A 19443-nucleotide genomic window follows, 5' to 3' on the forward strand; every position below is an offset into this window, starting at 1 on the left:
GCCTCTGCGCCCCGGGGGTGGCCTGCCCCGCAGGGAGACGGGCGGGCTCCGGGGACGGGCCCATTGCGGCGCCGCACGCACCCCTGTGAATGGCTGCGAGGGCCTCGAGGCCGCGGGCTGCCGCCTGAGGATGGAAGGCTCCCTGTTTAGGCCGCGGACGGCGGGAGGCCTTCCAGCCTCGCCCCTCCCTCTCCCCTGGGCCGGTCAGCGGGGCGGCTGTTCCCATTCCGGCCCCGCAGCCCGAACCCCACACCAGTTTGCTTTCTGTGCTCGAGCCGTGTTCAGAGCCCTGCCCTGCGGCGTCCAGAAAAGCCGCCTGATTTAAGTAGGAAATGGTCTTCAGACACTCTTGGTGCGCGTGTGTGTGTGTGCGCGCGTGTGTGTGCGCGTGTGCGTGCGCGTGTGCATGTGTGTGCGCGCGTGTGTGTGCGTGTGTACGTGTGTGTGCTCGTGCGTGTGCGTGTGCTCGTGTGTGTGTGCTCGCGTGTGTGTGCGTGTGTGTGTGCGTGTGCGTGCGTGTGGCCGCAGTAGAAATGAAGCAGGAAGAGGACTGTCCTCGCTCCTAGAGACGCGGCTCCGTGGGCAGCATCACCCGCCGCCGAGGAAGAGGGCACGACGGGTCCACCTGTCTCCTCCCTCCGCGGCACGGCTGCTGCTCGAGTCCTGGAAGCTGTTCGCCCTCACAAACCAAATTCCCCTCGTACAGTCCTGGAAGCTGTTCGCCCTCACAAACCAAATTCCCCTCGTACAGTCCTGGAAGCTGTTCGCCCTCACAAACCAAATTCCCCTCGTACAGTCCTGGAAGCTGTTCGCCCTCACAAACCAAATTCCCCTCGTACAGTCCTGGAAGCTGTTCGCCCTCACAAACCAAATTCCCCTCGTACAGTCCTGGAAGCTGTTCGCCTTCACAAACCAAATTCCCCTTTTGCAGCTTTAAGCCGGGTTGGCTCAATGGACAGAGCATCAGCCTACGGACCAAAGGGTCCCGGGTTGGATTCTCTTGGTTGCAGGCTCCTCCCCAGCCCAGTCCTTGGTGGGGGCCCTTCAGGAGTCAACCAGTCAATGTGTTTCTCTCACATCCTTGTTTTTCTCTGTCTTTCCCTCTCTTGTCCACTCTCCCTAACAACCAACGGAAAAATATGCTCAGGTGAGGATTAACCGGAAAAAAAAACAAAACACCTTTTTGCAAAGCACATTCACTTTGGTGTGAAAATAGAGTGAAATAAAACAATAAAGTCACTTTTTTTGTGATTGTATTCATAGTTAAGGCATGCATTCAGGCCAGTCGTATTGACTGGCATTCGATAGGTGATCAATTGATACATATACATTTATTAATTTGATCTTATATTGTAAACAGTTTTCTTTCAATTGGTGAGCTGCCATAGCTTCAAATCACAAAGTACTTTTTAAAAATTACGCTTTCCCATAAGTGGTATGATACCAAGGTAAGTTCAATGTTAATATGCACATGTACCTAACCGAACCCAGTCTGGGGAGTGTGCGTCTGGGAAAGTTGGGCTGCTCCAGTTCCACGTAGTTTCTCATAGAGCGTGCGTGCACAACAACGAAAAAGCTAGTGCATCGCAACATGTTTTCCTTTTCCTCTGAACCTAGCTTGGTGATAGCGTTAACAGGCTTTTACATATTTTGATTCCATTAAGGTATTTTTACATAAATCTTGAATATATTTTTTCCAGACCCTGAAAATGGATAAACATCAAACACGGAGTCAGGCTCTGGAAGGTCATTGACAACACGCATGCGCCAAGGAATGCAAATCACATCGTCGGAAATTGAGGGGTCCAGATCTAGAAGCCCCGTTGTCTGACGTAATAATCCACCGACCTACGATCGTAGCAGCCACGATAAATAAAAGGTTTTAATAAAATGTTATGAAGATGGTAGAACGGTAAATGAATCAGCTTCAATCGCCAGTATTAGAAACAATAGGGCAAAGTCAATTATTTACCCGCCTAAGAAGAATGGCTGTGTGTTGATAGGGAAAAAAACACGGAGGTAAGAGAAGTAGTAAGTTAAATGCCTCGATATTAAACAAAATTGAGCAAATAATTGAAGAAGATCCGTGCGTAACTTTAAAAGGAATTCGTGACAAGATTTTCAAATCTGGCCCTAGCCGGTTTGGCTCAGTGGATAGAGCGTCAGCCTGTGGACTCAGGGGTCCCAGGTTCGATTCCGGTCAAGGGCGTGTACCTCGGTTGCGGGCACATCCCCAGTGGGGGGTGTGCAGGAGGCAGCTGATCGATGTTTCTCTTTCATTGATGTTTCTAACTCTCTCTCCCTCTCCCTTCCTCTCTGTAAAATTCAATAAATATATTTAAAAAAAAAAAAAGATTTTCAAATCTGAACAACTGCCTTAAGCAAGCATCCCAGTGAGCCAGGAAGACAGCTAGGCCTCGACGGAGACGGAGGCGGGGCCTAGAGATGGTGTGGGGCGGGGCTTGAGCGAGCGCGGGAGGCGGAGTCGAAGGTCGGCGCAGGGGCGGGCCTGGGCGCGTGCACGTGAGGGGGCGTGGCCTAGGGGTGGGCGGGCGTAGACTGAGCGCACGAGCGGGGAAGGCGGAGTCCAGGGACCCAGTCGAGGGGCGGGGCCTGTGGGGCCTCCCCAGCACGAGACAGGAAGAGGGGCGGGGCCTGAGCCCGGGATGGGGGCGGGGCCTGTGGGACGGAGCGGAGAAAGGAGCCGGTAGGGACCCGCCCACCGCGCGTGGAACGGGTCAGCTTGGCTGGAGTTTCTTTTTTTTCCTTCTTTGTTGATTAAGGTATTACCTATGTGTCCTTATCCCCCCATTGTCCCCCCCTCGTTGGCTGGAGTTTCTTGGGCGAGCTCAGGCCATTGGGGTCGCAGCCCCCGGACCAAGGCGGGACCACCGTGGGCGCCTGCTGGACCCGGTCGGTAGCCGGGTCGGCCGTGGGCTCCACACCCGTCGCGGACCCTGCCCCGCCGTCCGGCCGGCTCTGCGGCAGCCACCAGCGGCCAGTCCCAGACGGCGCGCCTCGGCTTCTCCAGCAGTAACAGCCGCTCCTCCCGATTCAGGCTGCGGAGCCTCTCCTCTCGTACTTCCCACCCTCCCCAGTGGGGTCTCGCCCTGCGCCCGGGCGGTGGTGGCCCGAGCACCCTGAGGCCACCGCGCCAGGATCAGCTCCCCAGGACCTGCCCCGCGGAAGCAGACCCGGCGAGAACTACATTTCCCAGGATGCTGCGCGGTTCCGGAGTCCACTTCACGGCAGCGCCCGTGCGCCCGGAGAGGACTCCAAGTCCCCGAATGCCACGGGAGCGCCCCGGGCCCCGCCCCCCCACCTGGCTCTGGCGCGCGGCTGGACACAGCCAGCGCCGGAAGTAGCCATCTGGCAGCCGGGCAGGTGGGGTGGAGTGGGTGCAGGTGAGACCCCTAGAATACCGATGCGGGGGGGCGAGGAGACGTCGCGAGCCGGGCCTGGGCCCTGAGCGCTCCCTGACTGCCGGGAGCCTGAGGGGTGCTGGGACCCCGGGGGCGTGGATGGGACCCGAGGGCGCTGGCGGGTATCCCGGGCGCGAGAGGGTCCTGGGGACGTGGAGGGGGGCTAGCTGCCAGGTGCCTGGGGAAGGGGCCGGGGAAGGGCCTGGGGCGTGGGAGGGAACCCGCGGGCTCTAGGTGGCTCTGGGCCTAAGGAGGGATCCGAGGGAGCCGTGTGTGTGGGGGGGCTGGACGCGTGGGGTCTCCCCACAGGCCTGCTGCTGGACTGCCTGTGCGGTCGGGAGCAGCGGGTGTCTGGGCAGGGCCCCTCCTGTCGGGGCTGGACAGGGGGCCCTGCAGCGGGGTCAGGCCTTACGGTAGGGACTCAAGCCGACTTCCAGGCCCCAAGATAGGGTACTCGAGGGTGGTGGTGCCCCGAGGCCTGGGACAGGTGGAACGTGGGACAGGCTGTCTTGGCTGGGAGGGGAGGAGGGATGACTCGAGCCAGCTGAGTCTCTCCCCTCCCTGGGGGCAGCATCCTGGGCCAGCCCTTGGACAGTTGTGGGGTCCAGTGCCAAGGCAGTGCCCCTAAAAGCAGCACCTCAGGAGCCTAGGGCTCTGCTGGATAGAAACACGATGGCCTCACCCTCACACCCTTGGGCTGTACAGGTGCAGCGGCCATGGGGGAGCCCCAGGGGTCCACGCGGATCCTAGTGACAGGGGGCTCTGGGCTGGTGGGCAGAGCCATCCAGAAGGTGGTAGCAGACGGGGCCAGGTTGCCAGGAGAGGACTGGGTGTTCGTCTCCTCCAAGGACGCCGATCTCACGTGAGTGGGCCCATCCCTGGAGCACCACCCCCCCAGGCCCTCTCCCGACAGAGCTCTGGGCCAGGCCCACCCCCGAGCCCGGTGGCCTGGAGTCTGCACCCTCCCCGCCAGGTGGCTGGCGTGGCCTGGGTGTGCACAGCTCTGCTCCTGGGCAAACATCCTCCCACACCCTCCTAGCAGCAGGGGCCTGAACTGGCCACTTGCCTTGGGGCAGCCCAGCCCGTCTCCAGTTCCGCAACCCCAGGGGCTAGTCCCCTCGGCCTTCCGGGGACGGGGACGCTGACAGCCGGCTGTCCCCAGGGATGCCGCGCAGACGCGAGCCCTGTTCGAGAAGGTCCGGCCCACGCACGTCATCCATCTTGCTGCCATGGTGGGGGGCCTGTTCCGGAATATTAAATACAACCTGGACTTCTGGGTGAGTGAGGGCCCCAGTGAGCACGGGAGCCGGGAGCCGGCTTCTGGGAACTTCCTGGCTGGCTTCCCACACTCAGTGCTAGGAAGGCCCCATGGTCAGGGCTTGGCACAGCTGTGGGCGGAGGGGCATGCAGGTGGGCCTGGGGGCACTTGGCCTAAAAGAACAAGCCGTGGAGCTGCCCAGTAGGCGGGGGAGCTGAGGGACACACAACTGGTTCCTGCCACTTGAGCTTCCAGATGCTGCTGCTCCCGGGACCTCTCTGGTCCAGCTGCACGGAGCCCGGCCCGCCGGGTGCAGCTCTGTGTTCTGGGCTCCGGTCTGTGGCATGTGCTCTCGAGGGGATGGGGGCGTGCTGTAAGGGGCAGTAGGAGGATGGGGCGCTGTCGGCTGCGCCTGAGTGTTGGCCTCACCACCCCTGGGCAGTTGGCCTTGGTGCGGCTCAGCCCTGCACCCGGCACTGGGACGGCAGAAGCTCAGGCCAGATTCTGCCCAGGGGCCCCTGTCGGCCAGGGCCCTCCTTCCAGTCACCTCCTCCTCTGCAGCCTAGCCACCCTCTCTCCCTTCTCCCCAGGCCAGTCCATGTGCCGGGCCACCTCGTGTCCAATTTCCAGGGGGCAGGGGGGGCCCTGGGAGGGTGGGGACGGCCGTTTCCCTGCTCCTGGGCAGGAGAGCGGGGTGAGCTGGGCCACTGAGCTCCTTCTGCCCCTGCCCTGAGCAGCCCCGTAGCTGGGGCCCAGTCCTGAGCTGAGGGGTGGGGTCCCCTCTTCCAGGCCCCGGGAATGCAGGCCCAGCCCCTCCTTCAGCCCTGGGAGTGGGTCCGCCAGCTCAGGATGTCACAGACTGAGGGGCAGGGCAGTTAGGACCAGCGGGCTCAGGCACTGCGCCTGTTGGAGGAGCCAGGGTGTGTCCCCACTTCTGTCCCTGGAAGAGCAGGTAGGGGTTGGGGTCCTGCCTGCAGGGGCTTGAACCTGCCCCCCCACCCCCAGAGGAAAAATGTGCACATCAATGACAACGTCCTGCACTCGGCCTTCGAGGTGGGAGCACGCAAGGTGGTCTCCTGCCTGTCCACCTGCATCTTCCCTGACAAGACCACCTACCCTATCGATGAGACCATGGTGAGACCGCTGGCGGGCCTGGGCGGGGCCTGGGCAGTGCGTGGCCTGGAAGCAGCTGTCTCCTTAACCCCCCGCCCCCCCCCCCCCCCCCAGATCCACAACGGGCCACCGCACAGCAGCAATTTTGGCTACTCCTACGCCAAGCGAATGATCGACGTGCAGAACAGGTCCTCCTGGCACCGCCCCGCTGGGCCCACCAGGGACGGGGGAGAGGGCCCGCGGGTGGGGGGCCCAGTGGGTCACCTGTGGGGCTCCCAGCCTCTCCCTCCTCCCTCCTCTGCTGGCCTCTGGTTATTCCATCTCTGGGGGGCCAGGGCGGGGTGGGGGGGCAGGGGGGCGGTGCGGGCGGTGGAGAGCGGGGCCGGAGGGCATGCTGTGCTCTGCAGGGCCTACTTCCAGCAGCACGGCTGCACCTTCACCGCCGTCATCCCCACCAACGTCTTCGGGCCCCACGACAACTTCAACATCGAGGACGGCCACGTGCTGCCCGGCCTGATCCACAAGGTGCACCTGGCTAAGAGTGAGTGCCTGCTGCCCAGCGAGGCCGGCCGCCCTCCCGATGCGCCCCTGGCCCCTGGGGCTCGGCTGGGGGAGGCGTGCGGTGACTGGCACGGCCTCTGACACGCCCCTCCCCGAATTTGCAGGCAGGGGCTCGGCCCTGACGGTGTGGGGCACAGGGAAGCCCCGGAGGCAGTTCATCTACTCACTGGTTCGTGCTGGAGGGCACCCAGCTGCCCCCAGAGCACCGCCCCAGGCCGGCCTCGCTGGCTGCGGGGGTGGGGGAGTGGGGGTGTGGGGGAGCCTGGGGAGGGGGAGGGCCTGGCTGACACCTGGAGGAGCAGCCACTGGTCCTCGCTGAGCCCCATGGGGTTTGCTGGGTGCAGCTCTGAGCTCAGCGGGAGAGAGGACTGGATCCACTGGGGATGAGCTGGCCAAGGACTGCCCAAAGGGAGGGATCCCGGTCTCAGCAGGGCTGCTTGGAGGAGGTGACTGGGCCCCATGTGGCCATGACTTGTGGCCTTTGACCCTGCCTGGCTGACTAGGACCTGGCCCGGCTCTTCCTCTGGGTCCTGCGGGAGTACAGTGAGGTGGAGCCCATCATCCTGTCAGGTGGGCACCTGCAGCGGCGGCACAGCCTGGGGGCGGGGGGCGGGGGGCGGGGGACCAGGCAGCGGAGGCTGACCTGGCCTGGGCCCGCGCTCCCTGCAGTGGGCGAGGAGGATGAAGTCTCCATCCAGGAGGCTGCCGAGGCCGTGGTGGAGGCCATGGACTTCCACGGGGAGGTCACTGTATCCTTGGCTCCGGGCGCCTCCCTCTCGGGCCGGGGGTGGGGGGTCTGATACTCGGATGGGGCTCAGCCTGGGAGCTGGAGGACAGAGCCTCCCGGAAAGGCGGGGGAGGTTCAAGGGCAAGCTGGGGCGGGCTGCCCCTTCTGCTATGGCCTTGACCAGGCTCCCAGTTTGATACAACCAAGTCGGACGGGCAGTTTAAGAAGACGGCCAGTAACGGCAAGCTGCGGGCCTACCTGCCCGACTTCCGGTTCACGCCCTTCAAGCAGGGTGAGCCCCTGCCCCTCACGGCCCTCCGCCCCCGTCCCTCAAGACCTCCTGGCCTCTCCTTCCTGCCTCTGGGCGGCCACTGCCCTGCCCTAGGCCTCAGCTTCCTACTCCAGCCAGGGGTGGACGCCTGGCAGGTTTGGTCTTCAAACCCTCATCAGGCAGCAGGAAACGGGGGTGACTACCCTCTGAGCCTGGGGACCCCAGCGACCCTGCCTCCCTTGGTGGTCCGTGCAGCCCTGCCCTCACCTGCCGCCCCTCGCCTGCCCCTGCAGCTGTGAAGGAGACCTGTGCCTGGTTCAGTGACAACTACGAGCAGGCGCGGAAGTGAGCGTGGCGGTGGGCCGGCGCCACGGCCCCAGGCCCCGCGGCCGCTCAGCTGGCAGAGCCCAGAGGCGACACCCACAGACCCTGCCAGGAGTCACGGCACTGCCCACATCCACCCCCTCCAGGGAGGCTCCGGCAGCTGTCCAGTGGGGTCACCGTTCCCATAGTTCCTCAGGGAGACTGAGGCCTGGCCAGGCCCCGCACCTTGCTCCTCAGGTCCAGTGCCCAGGTCCTGCGTGTCCACTTCTGATCTTGTCTTCCTGGGAGCCAATAAAGTGCATTTCTCAGGCCCGGCCCCGGCCACTCTGTGCCAGCTGTCCCCCACCCCAGGCACTGCCTGCTCGAGCCCGGCCAGCCCCGGGACCCGCCGCCCCTACTGACTGCCCAGCCCCTGAGAGGTGCTGGGCCACGGCAGCCACCTGCGCCTGGGGCGGCGGAGGAGGTGGAGACGTGGAGAGGCCGGTGTGTGGGCAGGAAGCAGGCAGGCCGCAGGGGTGAGACAGGCTGGGCGTTCCCTGCTGGACCCCTGGCTGCGAGCAGGCCTGGTGACCTGAGCTCCCGAGGGCTTCGGGGACAGGCTGGGACTGGGTTTGGACAGGCCGAGGGGAGGATGGTGACTGGGTGGCTCAGCCTCCCCGCCCCTCGGGCGGCAGTGTGGGTGATGGCGCCCCACTTATTCCATGAACAGTAACAGGTGTCACCGAGGGGCCCTGGCGGGCAGGGAGGTGAGTGCATGGGTCTCCCATTCTCAATAGGAGCTGGGCAAAGTTCAGACACATCCCCCGGCCAGCCAGTTGGCACTGGGTGTGGGCCCTGGAGCACCCAGCTCCAAAGCTGGTTGTGGACTGCCTCGCCCAGGACCCGGGCACCTTCCCTGGCCTGGGCCCGCCTCTTCTCAGGGCCCCTCTCCCCAGTGCCCTCTGCCACCTTCACCCAGCTTTCCTCTGGCCCAGGGGCGCTGCTGCGTCCCTTCCTTCCTTCGTCTATGACGCGGTATTGCCGTCTCAGCGCCAGGCACCGAGCCCACCTCTCCCCAGGCCCCACTGACTTCCCACTGTATTGTCGTCACCCAGGCGAGCCCAGGCATGGACCCCACGGGCCTCCCCACGGCTGGCCCTGGAGCCCCTCCAACGTCAGTGCCTCCCCGTGGTCCTTCCCTCCGGGCGCCCACCCTGCCGTGGGGGATGTGGGGGATGGTCGTGTTCCGTTTGCTTGTCAGGAAACACTTGGAGCTCCAGGACCCTCCAGTGTAACCTCGGCACCAGGCCTTTGGGAAGGAAGGCTCTCACTCCGTGTGGGGATTCGGGGTGGGGGTGGCGCCTGGGATCCGCCAGGGAACAGTGGGAAGGAGGCCAGCACCGAGCAGAGGCCTGGGCACGCCTGGCAGGACGCAGGTAGTTGTGCCCTGAGCGCCCCTGCTTGTCCTGTGTGTGTGTACATAGAGGAGGGTCCTCATCAGGGTCAGCCGCATCCCGACCTGAGCGGGCCACACTGCAGGGGCAATGCTGAGTGAGTCAGACTGGGTGAGCAGCAAAACCCACACCAACTGCAATCGCACAGCTTCAGCCTTACTTTTCCCACGCCAAACACGACACGCACAGCCACCACTCCTGGGGCCCCAAGCTCTCCTGCCTCCCCGCTGCCCAGCGACCATCCCTCAGCGGCTCCGGGCTCCGCAGCGTCCCCACGAGGGACACCACCGGGCACGCTCCAGGGCACCGACCTCCGGGACAGGTCGGGGGAGACGCCCCTTTCCGGCCCTTCCCCTTTGAATGGGGCTTCTCCAGCCGCCCTTTGGGAAACCAGGACCTGCTCGGCGCACACCCGCCGGGGTGGGCCCCGGCTCGCCGCCGCACTCCTGCCGGGACCCGGGCTCCCCCCAGCCGCGCTCCTCGCGCGACGACTCCGGGGGCCGAGCTGGCGTCCCGCCCACGCCATGCCCACCGGCTGTCTGACGCCAAACTCCGACCAATGAGCAGGAAGGGGCGGGACCCACTGCTCCGCGAGCTGTAGAGCGCAGAGCCCGACGGGAGGGGGCGGAGCGTGTGGTCCCGAGAGCCAATGACGAGGAAGGGGCGGGGCGGCGTAGCCATTGGCGGGACGGGGGCGGGGCGGGGCGGGGCCTGGGGCGCCGGGTCAGTGTGATGGCGGCGGTAGCGGCTGCGAAACCGACCTCTCGGCGCGTGGGCTTCGTGGGCGCGGGCCGCATGGCGGAGGCCATCGCGCAGGGCCTCATCCGAGCAGGTGGGAGGCCGCGGGGCGCGCGGGGACGTCCGACGCCGGGCTGGTGTGGGAGGAACGGGCCTGCCTGGCCGAGCTCACCTGCCCAGGGGGATGAATCCCGCCGAACCTCCGGGCGGAGCCTGGCAGCCAGGGGCCTGCACGCTGGGGTCCCAGGGCGGAGCGGGGGCGGGCGCCTGGGCCGGGGTCCCAGGGAGGATCCGGTGCGGGCGGCGGGCGGCGTGGGCCCAGGGCGGAGCACGGACCTGCCCTCGGATCTCGCCTTCCTGCTGAGAACAGCCAGAGTCGCTGTCCGCACAGTAGCCACCAGCCCGTGGCCAGAGACTGTGGCTGGGCCGAACTGAAAAGTGCTGAGTGCAGCGGGTTGGGAAGGTTTGGCCCAAACAAAGGGAAAGGAGCGTGTCTTAGTGAATCCTGTGTTGGAAGGTACTCTTTGGGGTTAAGTAAGGGACAGTACACTGACTTCACCGCGACCGTCGTCCTGGCGTCACGTGACAACGAGATCACGTGGTTCCACATGTGGAGCGAGTATCCTCTCCCTGGGCAGCGCCGGCTCAGAGTCTGGGCTCTCCCGCCGCCGCCCTGGCCTCGGTCGGGTTGCTTAGCCTCTCTGAGCCCCGATCCTTTTTCCTGTTTGTGCGCCAGCTTCCCTCCCCGTGACCCCTACAGGACCTCTCTACCTCTGCACTCAGGACATTGGGGGCCAGGTATCCCCTGCGGAGAAACTGGTTTGCTGCAAGGGAGGAGAAAGCGGTCTTACCCCTGCTTCGCAGTCATTAGAAGCCTTTTCCCGGGGAGAATGGGCTGGCGTTCTGCCTTTAGCCATAGCCACACACCAAAGGCCAGAGGGGTCCAAACCAGGCGCACAGTTCACTGCGAGGCGCAGGTGTTGTGCCTTAAAGACCATCGGTGTCATCTGCCTCCCAGGGCCGGTCTGCATTCCGTGCTGAGCACAGTGGACATCACAGCCACGATGCATCAGTTGTGGGCTCAGGTTTGGGGTGCACTCCTGCCGTCCGTTAGACATGACGGAAACCTGGCTTCCCTGGGCCGTGCTCCACAAACAGGTGGTTTCTGTCCAACAAACAGCCTCTGCGTGGAGGTCCCAGCACAGGTGCACCCTCTCCCAGGGTAGCCCAGCCCCCACTGGGCCTCCCTACCATCATGTCCCCCTCCTCTCCACGCTTCCAGTCCCTGGAGGCAGAGGCCCTGGGATCTGTGTCCTCACAGGATGAGGCCAGCAGGGCCTCTGGACTCGGCAGCAGGAGAGGCCGGGACTGCCACGTAGAATTCAGTGGACCCTTTTGCCTGGTCCTGGCTGCACGGAGCACCTCTGCTGAGCACGTGGGTGCTTGGAGAGTCTCAGGCAGCCAAGGGCCATCTGCTGGAGGGGCAGGCCAGGCTGGCTCCTCCCCTCCTTCTCCCCCCGCCCCCCTCCTCAGTAACACCAGCCCTTCGCCTTTCTCTCAGGGAAAGTGGAAGCCCAGCAGGTGCTGGCCAGTGCACCGACGGACAGGAACCTCTGTCACTTCCGGGTGAGCCGGGGCCCAGCTCTTCTGAACTGAGGCTCCCTCCAGGGACCAGGGGGGCTCGTGGCTCCTGCCCCTCTGATTCACTTCTTGAGGCCGGGGAAGCACGGCCGACGCAGCTCAAGTTCGAGGCGGGCTGGGCTGGGGAAGCGGAGGTCAAAGGCCAGAAGGAAAGTCAAGGTTGTGGAGGGCCGTGGCAGAGTAAAGGGCTGTAGGTGTGTGCGTGTGTGTGAGTGTGCCCATGAGTGAGTGTACACGCGTGTGTGTGAGTGTGTGCGTGTGCACATGTATGCATGCATGCCTGTGTTGGGGTGGGCAGGGATGGCCGTGGGCACTCACTGGGGCTGGAGAGCTCGCAGAGGTGCTGGCACAGGGTCTGTGAGGCTCAGAGCTGGGTCCTGGGCGGGAGTGGGTGGTCTGGGTGGGTCCGGGCATTGGGAGGGGGTGGTGCAGGCATTTGCGAAGGGAGAGACCCACGGGGAGCCATGGGAAGGCAGGGTGCCTCCAGCCAGAAGGGCCGGGGTCTAGGTAGGTGCCCACTTACCCGTCCTGGTCCCTGTGTTCCCGGTACAGGCTCTGGGCTGCCAGACCACCCACTCCAACCAGGAGGTGCTTCAGAGCTGCTCACTCGTCTTCTTCGCCACCAAGCCCCACGTCTTGCCAGCCGTCCTGGCAGAGGTGGCCCCTGTGGTCACCGCTGAGCACATCCTGGTGTCTGTGGCTGCCGGGGTCTCTCTGAGCTCCCTGGAGGAGGTGAGTGGCCCATGGGGAGGAGGGGCGATGAGGCTGTGAGCCCAGACCAGCTCCAGCCTGGGCTCAGCATGGGTGGGGCAGGTGGCAGCCAGCCTGCCGAATGGCCAGGCGGCTCGGGGGACGGTGAGGGTTCCTTCTGGCGCCACACCAGGGCGGTGGAGGGAGCCTGGCTGAAGCGTGCGCCCGGCTCCTTGACCACAGCCTCTCTCTGGCCAGCTGCTTCCTCCGAACACGCGGGTGCTGCGGGTCTCCCCCAACCTGCCTTGCGTGGTCCAGGAGGGGGCCATGGTGCTGGCCCGGGGCCGCCACGTGGGGAGCGGCGAGGTCGAGCTCCTGCAGACGCTGCTGGAGGCCTGCGGGCAGTGTGAGGAGGTGCCTGAGGCCCAGGTGGACATCCACACGGGCCTCAGTGGCAGTGGCGTGGCCTTCGTGAGTGTTACCTGCCCCGCCCTCCCGTCCCCGTGCCCCCCCCCCCCCCCCCCCCGCCAGGCCAGCCATCGGCCAAGGCCCCATGGCCGCTCCTACCCTCAGGACGGGACGGCGTGCTCCCTGCTGCCCATGAGCTCGGCTCCCCCCCCCCATCACTGCCCTCCTGGGCCTTTGAACTGGGCCTCGGCAGACCTGGGCGCAGGCCTCAGCTCTGGGCCCTGCGCTGTGGCCGGTGCCCTGGGCCTGTTCCTGAAGGTCCGAGCCTTTTTCCGCTGGGGGCGGTGCCCTGGGCCTGTTCCTGAAGGTCCGAGCCTTTTTCCGCTGGGGGCGGTGCCCAGGGGAGGCTTGGCTTTGATCCCGCCGCCCCACAGGTGTGCGTGTTCTCTGAGGCCCTGGCTGAAGGCGCCATCAAGATGGGCATGCCCAGTGGCCTGGCTCACCGCATCGCCGCCCAGACCCTGCTGGTGAGTGACTGTGGTCCCGGGGACGAGGGAAAGGGGGGCCTGGGTGCCTCCCGGAGCAGAGGGGACGGGTGGCAAAGGTGCACAGTGGGGGGAGGAAGAAGGGGTTCCCATGTCCCCCGTCACTGCCCCCTGCTCCTCTCCCCAGGGGACAGCCAAGATGCTGCTGCAGAAGGGGCAGCACCCGGCCCTGCTGCGGACGGACGTGTGCACGCCGGGCGGCACCACCATTCATGGGCTTCACGCCCTGGAGCAGGGTGGCCTGCGGGCAGCCACCATGAGCGCCGTGGAGGCCGCCACCTGCCGGGCCAAGGAGCTCAGCAGGAAGTAGGGTCCCAGAGCAGCCTGCCCCCATCTTCTCCCAGCCCTTCTGGAGGACGGGCGGGCTCTCTCTGACCCGCTGGAGCTTCGCGCTGTGCCCCGCTTCCCACACGGGAACGCGAGGGGCAGGACCGGAGGGATCCCTGAGCGTCCAGCACCTGGCACGGCGTCTCCTGGTGATGGCCACCACCCAGGGGCCGTGGGCTCCGAGGCCTGAGCACTGGTGGTGCTGGTCAGGGGCCGTGGCCTGCCGCTTGGCAGAGGCAGGAGCAGAGACCTGGGCACAGGAGCAGCTTGGGGGGTGGGGACATAGGCATCCGCAGGAAACCTGCTCCCTCAGTGAAGCCAGTCTGCCCTGTTAGTGGGGTGGCCTAGGGCCTTGAGGGGGGCCTTGGGGGGGGGGGGCAGCGTCAGGGTTGGAAGGATGGGCCTTGGCCAGTGGGGACCACACACCTGGCTTCAGCTGGCAGGGCCCTCCCCGAGACCCGGGCTCCGGGCAAGGGGCAGGTGTCGCTGGCTCTGGTGAGCCCTCGGTCACGTGCTGAGGATCCCTGGCCCGACTGCAGGGCCTGGCCCTCCATGTCCCTGAACAGATGATCAGGCTGGGCACGCGGGCGAGCGAGCTGTGGGGCCTTTGGGGGGGGGGGGGGTGCTGCCCCCAAGGCTCACTGAGGCCTCTGCACGCCAAGGCCCAGAGGCGGGTGCTCCCCCGGCTTCCACCGTTCCCACTGCCACCGACCAGCGAGGCTTCAGGGAAGGCACCCTACGCAGCAGCCCCCGCGCCTGCCTGGTCTGCCACCCGCCATCCGGGCAGCCCCAAGGGTGGTCCCTCCTCCCAGGCCTCCTCCCCCCATTCCTGCCTGCCTTTGGTCTGGCCCTGGGCCTGCCCCTGTCAGAGGGTCTGCCAGAGTCCATCTCACAGAGGCGGCTTCCTCTGCTGTGAAGGGAACAAAGTCGCTGGCCTGCAGCACGGAGTGGCCGGCCGATACTTAGCAGGAGGCGGGAAAGCCGAATCCCAGGGCCTGGCAGCGCGTGAGTGACTCACGCCGTCACCCCCAGCACCCAGCCAGGCATCGCCTCACAGTCTGGGGCCCAGGGTGGGCTCGCCCCGCAGCCACTCCCTGGAGGAGGCCCTTGGTGAGCCCAGCCCACCTGGAGGACACATGGATTCAAGGGGCGGGGTCGCAGCCTGGTCCCTGGCCACCAGGTCTCCGCTTGTCCCCCAGCTAACATGGCTTTTCCCAGAAACGTGCGTTAATGGTTCCTTTGTTCCGTCTGGTCCCATTTTATCCCCTTCTGCTTTCTCAGCACATGAGGTGTTTTATTTTTTTAAATATATTTTTTATTGATTTCAGAGAGTAAGGGAGAGAGGTAGAAACATCAATGCTGAAAATCATTGATTGGCTGCCTCCTGCATGCCCCCGGGCATGTGCCCTGACCTCGACTCAAACCCTAACCTCCTGGTTCATAGGTCAACACTCATCCACTGAGCCACAGTGGCTGGGCCATATGAGGGCTCTTAGACCCAAGCACTTGGTCAGAGCTACACAAATAAGACTAGAGCAGGGATGTGTGTGACGTTGACCGTTCAGCCTTTATTATAAAATCCACTGGGCTCACCTGAGCAGGTGAACTCCGGGCCAGGGGTGAGCGTGCCCCTCAGAGCAGGCTGCCCACAGCACCCTCAGGGACACGACACCGGAGCCAGGCCTCACCCAGGGCCAAGCTGCCCGGGGCCCTGCTCCCACGTGGGCTCTTCACCGGAGCCCGACCTGAACGTGGGCCAACGGGCTGGGGTCCCCGGGTGATGGGCTCCCAGCTGGAGGCACTCCCCTTCCTCTCCCACTTCACCCGGTGTTTCATCTGCTGCTGACGTCTGCAGGGCCACTTCCCACGCATGGAGCCCCCTGGGCAAGCAGTGCCCCCGCCCCCCCGACTGTTGCAGCCTGGTCTCACCCCCCAAAAAACCACGTAGGTCAGGGGTGCTCTCAGCAGACGCCTGTGCACACACCTCCCCTGCCACTGCTGAGCCCACGGAGGTCTCTCACCGTGACCTGGCCCCGGCTCTGTGTGGTGCAGTCGGTGCCTGTCAGGTCTGTGGACGACGGGACGCAGGCTGATGGCTGTCCCCAGCGCCTGCAGCTGCAGGGCCTGTGCAGGGAGTGTGCGATCCTCCAGGCATGTTCCCAGTTTCAGGCAGCGGACGAGGGATTGGAGCAGCTGCGACCCGCCCCCGCCCTCCGGCTCAGGCCATCACAAACGGGGGGACAAGCTCGTGCCCATGGCCCAGCAGATAAACCGTGAGGGGCAGGCTGTGGAGTGAGGCCACACCTGGGGTTCATTTCAGCTTTAGCTGCCAACTCGGGGTCCCCACAGGCAGCCTCTGGCAGGGCCCTATGATGTCACACGGAGCTTAGCCCAGGGAGACGTGACTGAACCAGCGGCACCAGGATGGGCCCAGGGCAGCCAGAACCACAGGGCCAGGCGCCTGCAGCCTCCGTCCCAAGGCACCCCCCCCCCCCCCGTGCCTCCGTTTTGGAGGGGAAACCCTTACAGGCCTCATGAGGGTGTCCCCTGTCCCGCAAAGCCAGACCCCCATCTGACTGGCACTCAAGCTAGCTTCTCGGCCCCAGGCCAGTGTGGACCAGCCTCGCTTTACCCAGGGCCCCAGACAGGCCGAGCCTCCTCCTGGGGGCAGCCCTGGCTCCCATGCAAACCTGCCACGGCCTCGTGGACACCAGCACCCCCTGCACAGCCCACGGAGGCTGGGAGCCTTAGGGCCTCAGGTGCACCCTCGCCTGCTGCCCGTCTGGGCAGTCTGCCTCCCCACACCCCGCGGGCTCCCGGCCCTGGAGGCGGTGACAGGCAGGGCTCCTGGGGCGGGAATGACTGCAGAGAACCCCAGGTGTGCAGGCTCCACAGCTGGCAGGGGGGGCCCAGGCTCACTTCCCTTGCTCCCATTCTCCACACCCTCCCTCAGCTTTCAGATTCGAGGTGTGTGTATTGGGTGCGGGGGTCATCATGGTCTTGAACTTGTGTGAAATCTGCTCGTGGGCGCCCTCTAGCGGCCTCTCCAGGGGCCGCCATTCCACAAACACCCTGTCTGCAGCCTCTGGTCCCCAGGATGACTGGGCCAGGGGCAGGGCCAGGACAGGCAGCTCCCAGGAGGGACAGGGCAGCAGGCCCTATGAGAGCTGGGCTGAAACGCGGGAAGCTTTTCTCCCCTTTACACCGCCGCCCAGAAGCCCAGGTGCTGGCTGGGGCCCTGCCCAGCCGTGCCAGCTGCCAGCAAGGGGAGGCCCTCACCTGAGGGCTAAGGCACTGCAGGGTGGTTCCATATGGCTGGGGGAGCCTGTTCCGGCAGGGGGGAGGGTGGCCTTGGGCCCTGGGCCTGGACGAAGTGGGCTGTGGCTGCTGGGAGAGTCCAGCGAGCTTGTCCAGTCATTGGTCGTCTCCGGGGCCCCAATCCAGCCGCATGCCAACCCCACGGAACGAGAGCTGCTGGGAGAATGCGTTTTCTCAGGAAAGTTAGAAGTCCGAGTGAACAGACACTCCTGCTGCATCCAGAGCGCTAGGAGGCCTGCGTGCTGGGCACTGTCTCCCGGAGCCCGGAGCGAGGCTGGCCCCAGGCTGGGGACTGACCCCCCCTCCCCCCTAGTATCTGTAAAAACGGCCTTAATGCGACAAAAACACCCAAGCGTCGTGCCTCCCACTGAGAAGCCACAGGAACCCACAGCACCGCGGCTCAGGGTGGGCAGACGGGCCAGCCCGTTCCTTGTCCAGTCAGTCATGGGGGGAGAGTGGGGGGGGGGGCGGGGGAGGCTGGGTCCTGGCGGCCAAGTGAGCTGTGCTGACCGGTGCCGTGTGTGCAGGAGCCAGTGTGCTTGGGAGGGTCCTGGCTGAGCCACAGACCTCCCAGGTCCGCCGCGGGGAGCATGAGCAGGGGCCTCTTCCAGCTCCTCCAGGCGACTGGGGGACCAGTGGAGCAGGACAACCCTTCACCAAGAGCCCCCCAAGCCTGTAACCCCCAGCCACGGGGTGGCCACTCCGGGGAGGGCAGAGGGGAGCCTTGCCCCCTCCTTCCAGGTGCGACAGGACAAAGGCCCTGGGGCCAAGGGGACTGGCTTGTCACACCCCGTCTCCAGGGGCTGCGGGGGAGGGCCCAATGCCCCCCAGCCTCCTGGCTGTGCTGATCAGGGAGCGCAGCTGCAGCAGGTTCAGGGGCCCCACCTCCCGGGGGTCCTGGCTCTCCAGCCACCGGAGAGCTGTCTCCAGACCCCGAACTGCCTCCCCAGCGGTGGGCATGGCGGCCGCCTCCTCCCCGCCCTCCATGGCAGAGGGTAGGCTGCCCAGGGACACGGGGGCCAGTGCAGGGGGCCGGCCAGGGCCTGCCTCCTCCCGGCAGCCCTCAGGCAGCCCCCCATCGTCGTCTAAGTGCAGCCACTCGGCCACCTCCTCAGGTGCCAGGCGCTTGTAGGCCAGGGCTGCCAGGTGGGTGAGGTCGCTGAGCACCCTGCTGTGCTCGGCCGCCTCGGCCTGCCCAGCCCGCTGCCCGGCGCATTCCCCTGGCTGAGGCTCGAAGGCAGCTCGCAAGCCCAGCAGCCAGCACCGCTCGATGCTGCCGGCCTGCACCAGGTCCCAGGAGAGGCCGGCCAGGTAGAGCATGTCCTTGAGCACGAAGCTGCGAGCGAAGTCCAGCGGGGAGCCCCCGGCGCGGGACACGGCCAGGCGGAGCAGCTCCCGCTTGTACAGCTGCTTGAACGCAGCCACCACGCCCTGCTCCAGCGGCGCGGGGATGTGCGTCCGGCCGCTGTCCTTGGACAGGAACAGCACTCGCACGGCCCCGTCGGGGGTCTGCAGCTCCTCCGGGGGGCCGAGAAGCTCAGACCGGAACCTCCTGGGGGTCTCCTCGCTCTCCTCCAGGGCGGGCACCCTGGCGGCCAGGCTCGGGCAGGGCGGGTGGGCGACCAGCAGCACAGCCCTCTGCTGCAGGCAGCTGCGGCGCAGGTAGCGCCTGACGCCGGGCACGAACTCCTCGAAGAACCAGCCCCGCAGCAGCGGGCGGCTGAGCCAGGCGTCGGGGCTGTAGCGGTAGGAGGCCGGGAACTTGTCCTGGTTGTGGTGCCGCAGGCTGGGCGGGTCTGGCAGCTGCCCGATGACTAGCGGCTTCAGCTTGTGGCTGCCGGTCAGGTTAGCGGCCAGCAGCACGGTCACCCGGTCGCCCCGCCATCGCCGGCCGCAGTCCCCCGCGCCCAGGGGTGCAGCTTGCTCCGGAAGCAGCTTCCAGTAGAGGCCGGTGACGTTGGCGTTGTAGATCTGCTCATCGCCGTAGCCGCCCTCGGCCGGGGGCGACGGGGCCGGGGCGCGGCCGGGCAGGGGGGCGGCTCCCGGGGGCGGCGGGGTCTCTTGCTTGACGGGCGGGCCGAGTGCGGGTCCGGCGGCGGGCGGCTCGGCTTCGCCGTAGATGCGCTGGCTGGAGATGCCGTGGCGCTTCTGCCAGCGCCAGAACCAGCCGTGGCTGGCCTTGAAGGTGCACTCGGGCCCGTAGATCTGGCGCGCGAAGGCCTCGGCCTGCGCCTGGATGAGCGGCCCCGACAGCGGCACGCCGTGCTGGCGCAGCGCCAGGAACCACGCGTACACGGCGCGGTCGATCTCCTCTTCGTTGGCCAGGCGCATCTTCTTGCGCTGCGTGCCCACCTCGCCGCCCAGCTGCTCCAGGAACCAGCGAAGCTTCGGCTCGTCCTTGAGCCAGCCCCGCAGCGTGCCGCCGGGCACGCCGAAGTCGCGGCACACGCTGGCCTGCCGCTCGCCACCCTTGACGCGCTCGATGGCCTGCAGCTTGTCCTTGATGGAGTAGGCCTTTCGGAAGGCCATCTTCACGGCCACGCGGGGCCGCGCGGCGGGGGCCGGGGCGGGGGCGGGAGGCCGCGGCGTCTGCGCAGGGCGCCCGGGCGGGGCGTGGCGGCCGCGCGGCGGGGCCGGGCCAGCCAGAGGGCCGGTGGGGTACATGGA

The 19443-nt window shown here is 66.0% G+C and overlaps 3 protein-coding genes across 3 annotated transcripts; 2 read left to right on the forward strand and 1 right to left on the reverse strand.

The window, feature by feature from the left end:
• The first annotated feature begins 3271 nt into the window (after positions 1 to 3271).
• On the forward strand, positions 3272 to 8010 carry GFUS (GDP-L-fucose synthase). Its single transcript, XM_079795799.1, has 11 exons — positions 3272 to 3404; positions 4128 to 4284; positions 4585 to 4699; positions 5686 to 5814; positions 5908 to 5981; positions 6201 to 6334; positions 6459 to 6523; positions 6858 to 6924; positions 7024 to 7103; positions 7274 to 7373; positions 7646 to 8010. Exons 2-11 carry the CDS (start codon positions 4139 to 4141, stop codon positions 7699 to 7701), a joined length of 966 nt encoding a protein of 321 aa, XP_079651925.1. The 5' UTR covers positions 3272 to 3404; positions 4128 to 4138; the 3' UTR covers positions 7702 to 8010.
• Positions 8011 to 9821: 1811 nt separating this feature from the next.
• Positions 9822 to 13772, forward strand: PYCR3 (pyrroline-5-carboxylate reductase 3). The gene is made up of 6 exons (XM_079796454.1): positions 9822 to 9941; positions 11409 to 11473; positions 12041 to 12220; positions 12437 to 12649; positions 13021 to 13113; positions 13259 to 13772. The coding sequence occupies exons 1-6, from the start codon at positions 9842 to 9844 to the stop codon at positions 13439 to 13441; spliced, it is 834 nt and encodes a 277-aa protein (XP_079652580.1). The 5' UTR covers positions 9822 to 9841; the 3' UTR covers positions 13442 to 13772.
• Positions 13773 to 17559: 3787 nt separating this feature from the next.
• On the reverse strand, positions 17560 to 19440 carry TIGD5 (tigger transposable element derived 5; the record flags this gene model as incomplete). The annotated part of the gene is made up of 1 exon (XM_079796288.1): positions 17560 to 19440. One exon carries the CDS (start codon positions 19438 to 19440, stop codon positions 17560 to 17562), a length of 1881 nt encoding a protein of 626 aa, XP_079652414.1.
• Positions 19441 to 19443: the final 3 nt, after the last annotated feature.

Source organism: Cnephaeus nilssonii (genome assembly GCF_951640355.1).
Source record: "Cnephaeus nilssonii genome assembly, chromosome: 18".
Taxonomy (NCBI): domain Eukaryota; kingdom Metazoa; phylum Chordata; class Mammalia; order Chiroptera; family Vespertilionidae; genus Cnephaeus; species Cnephaeus nilssonii.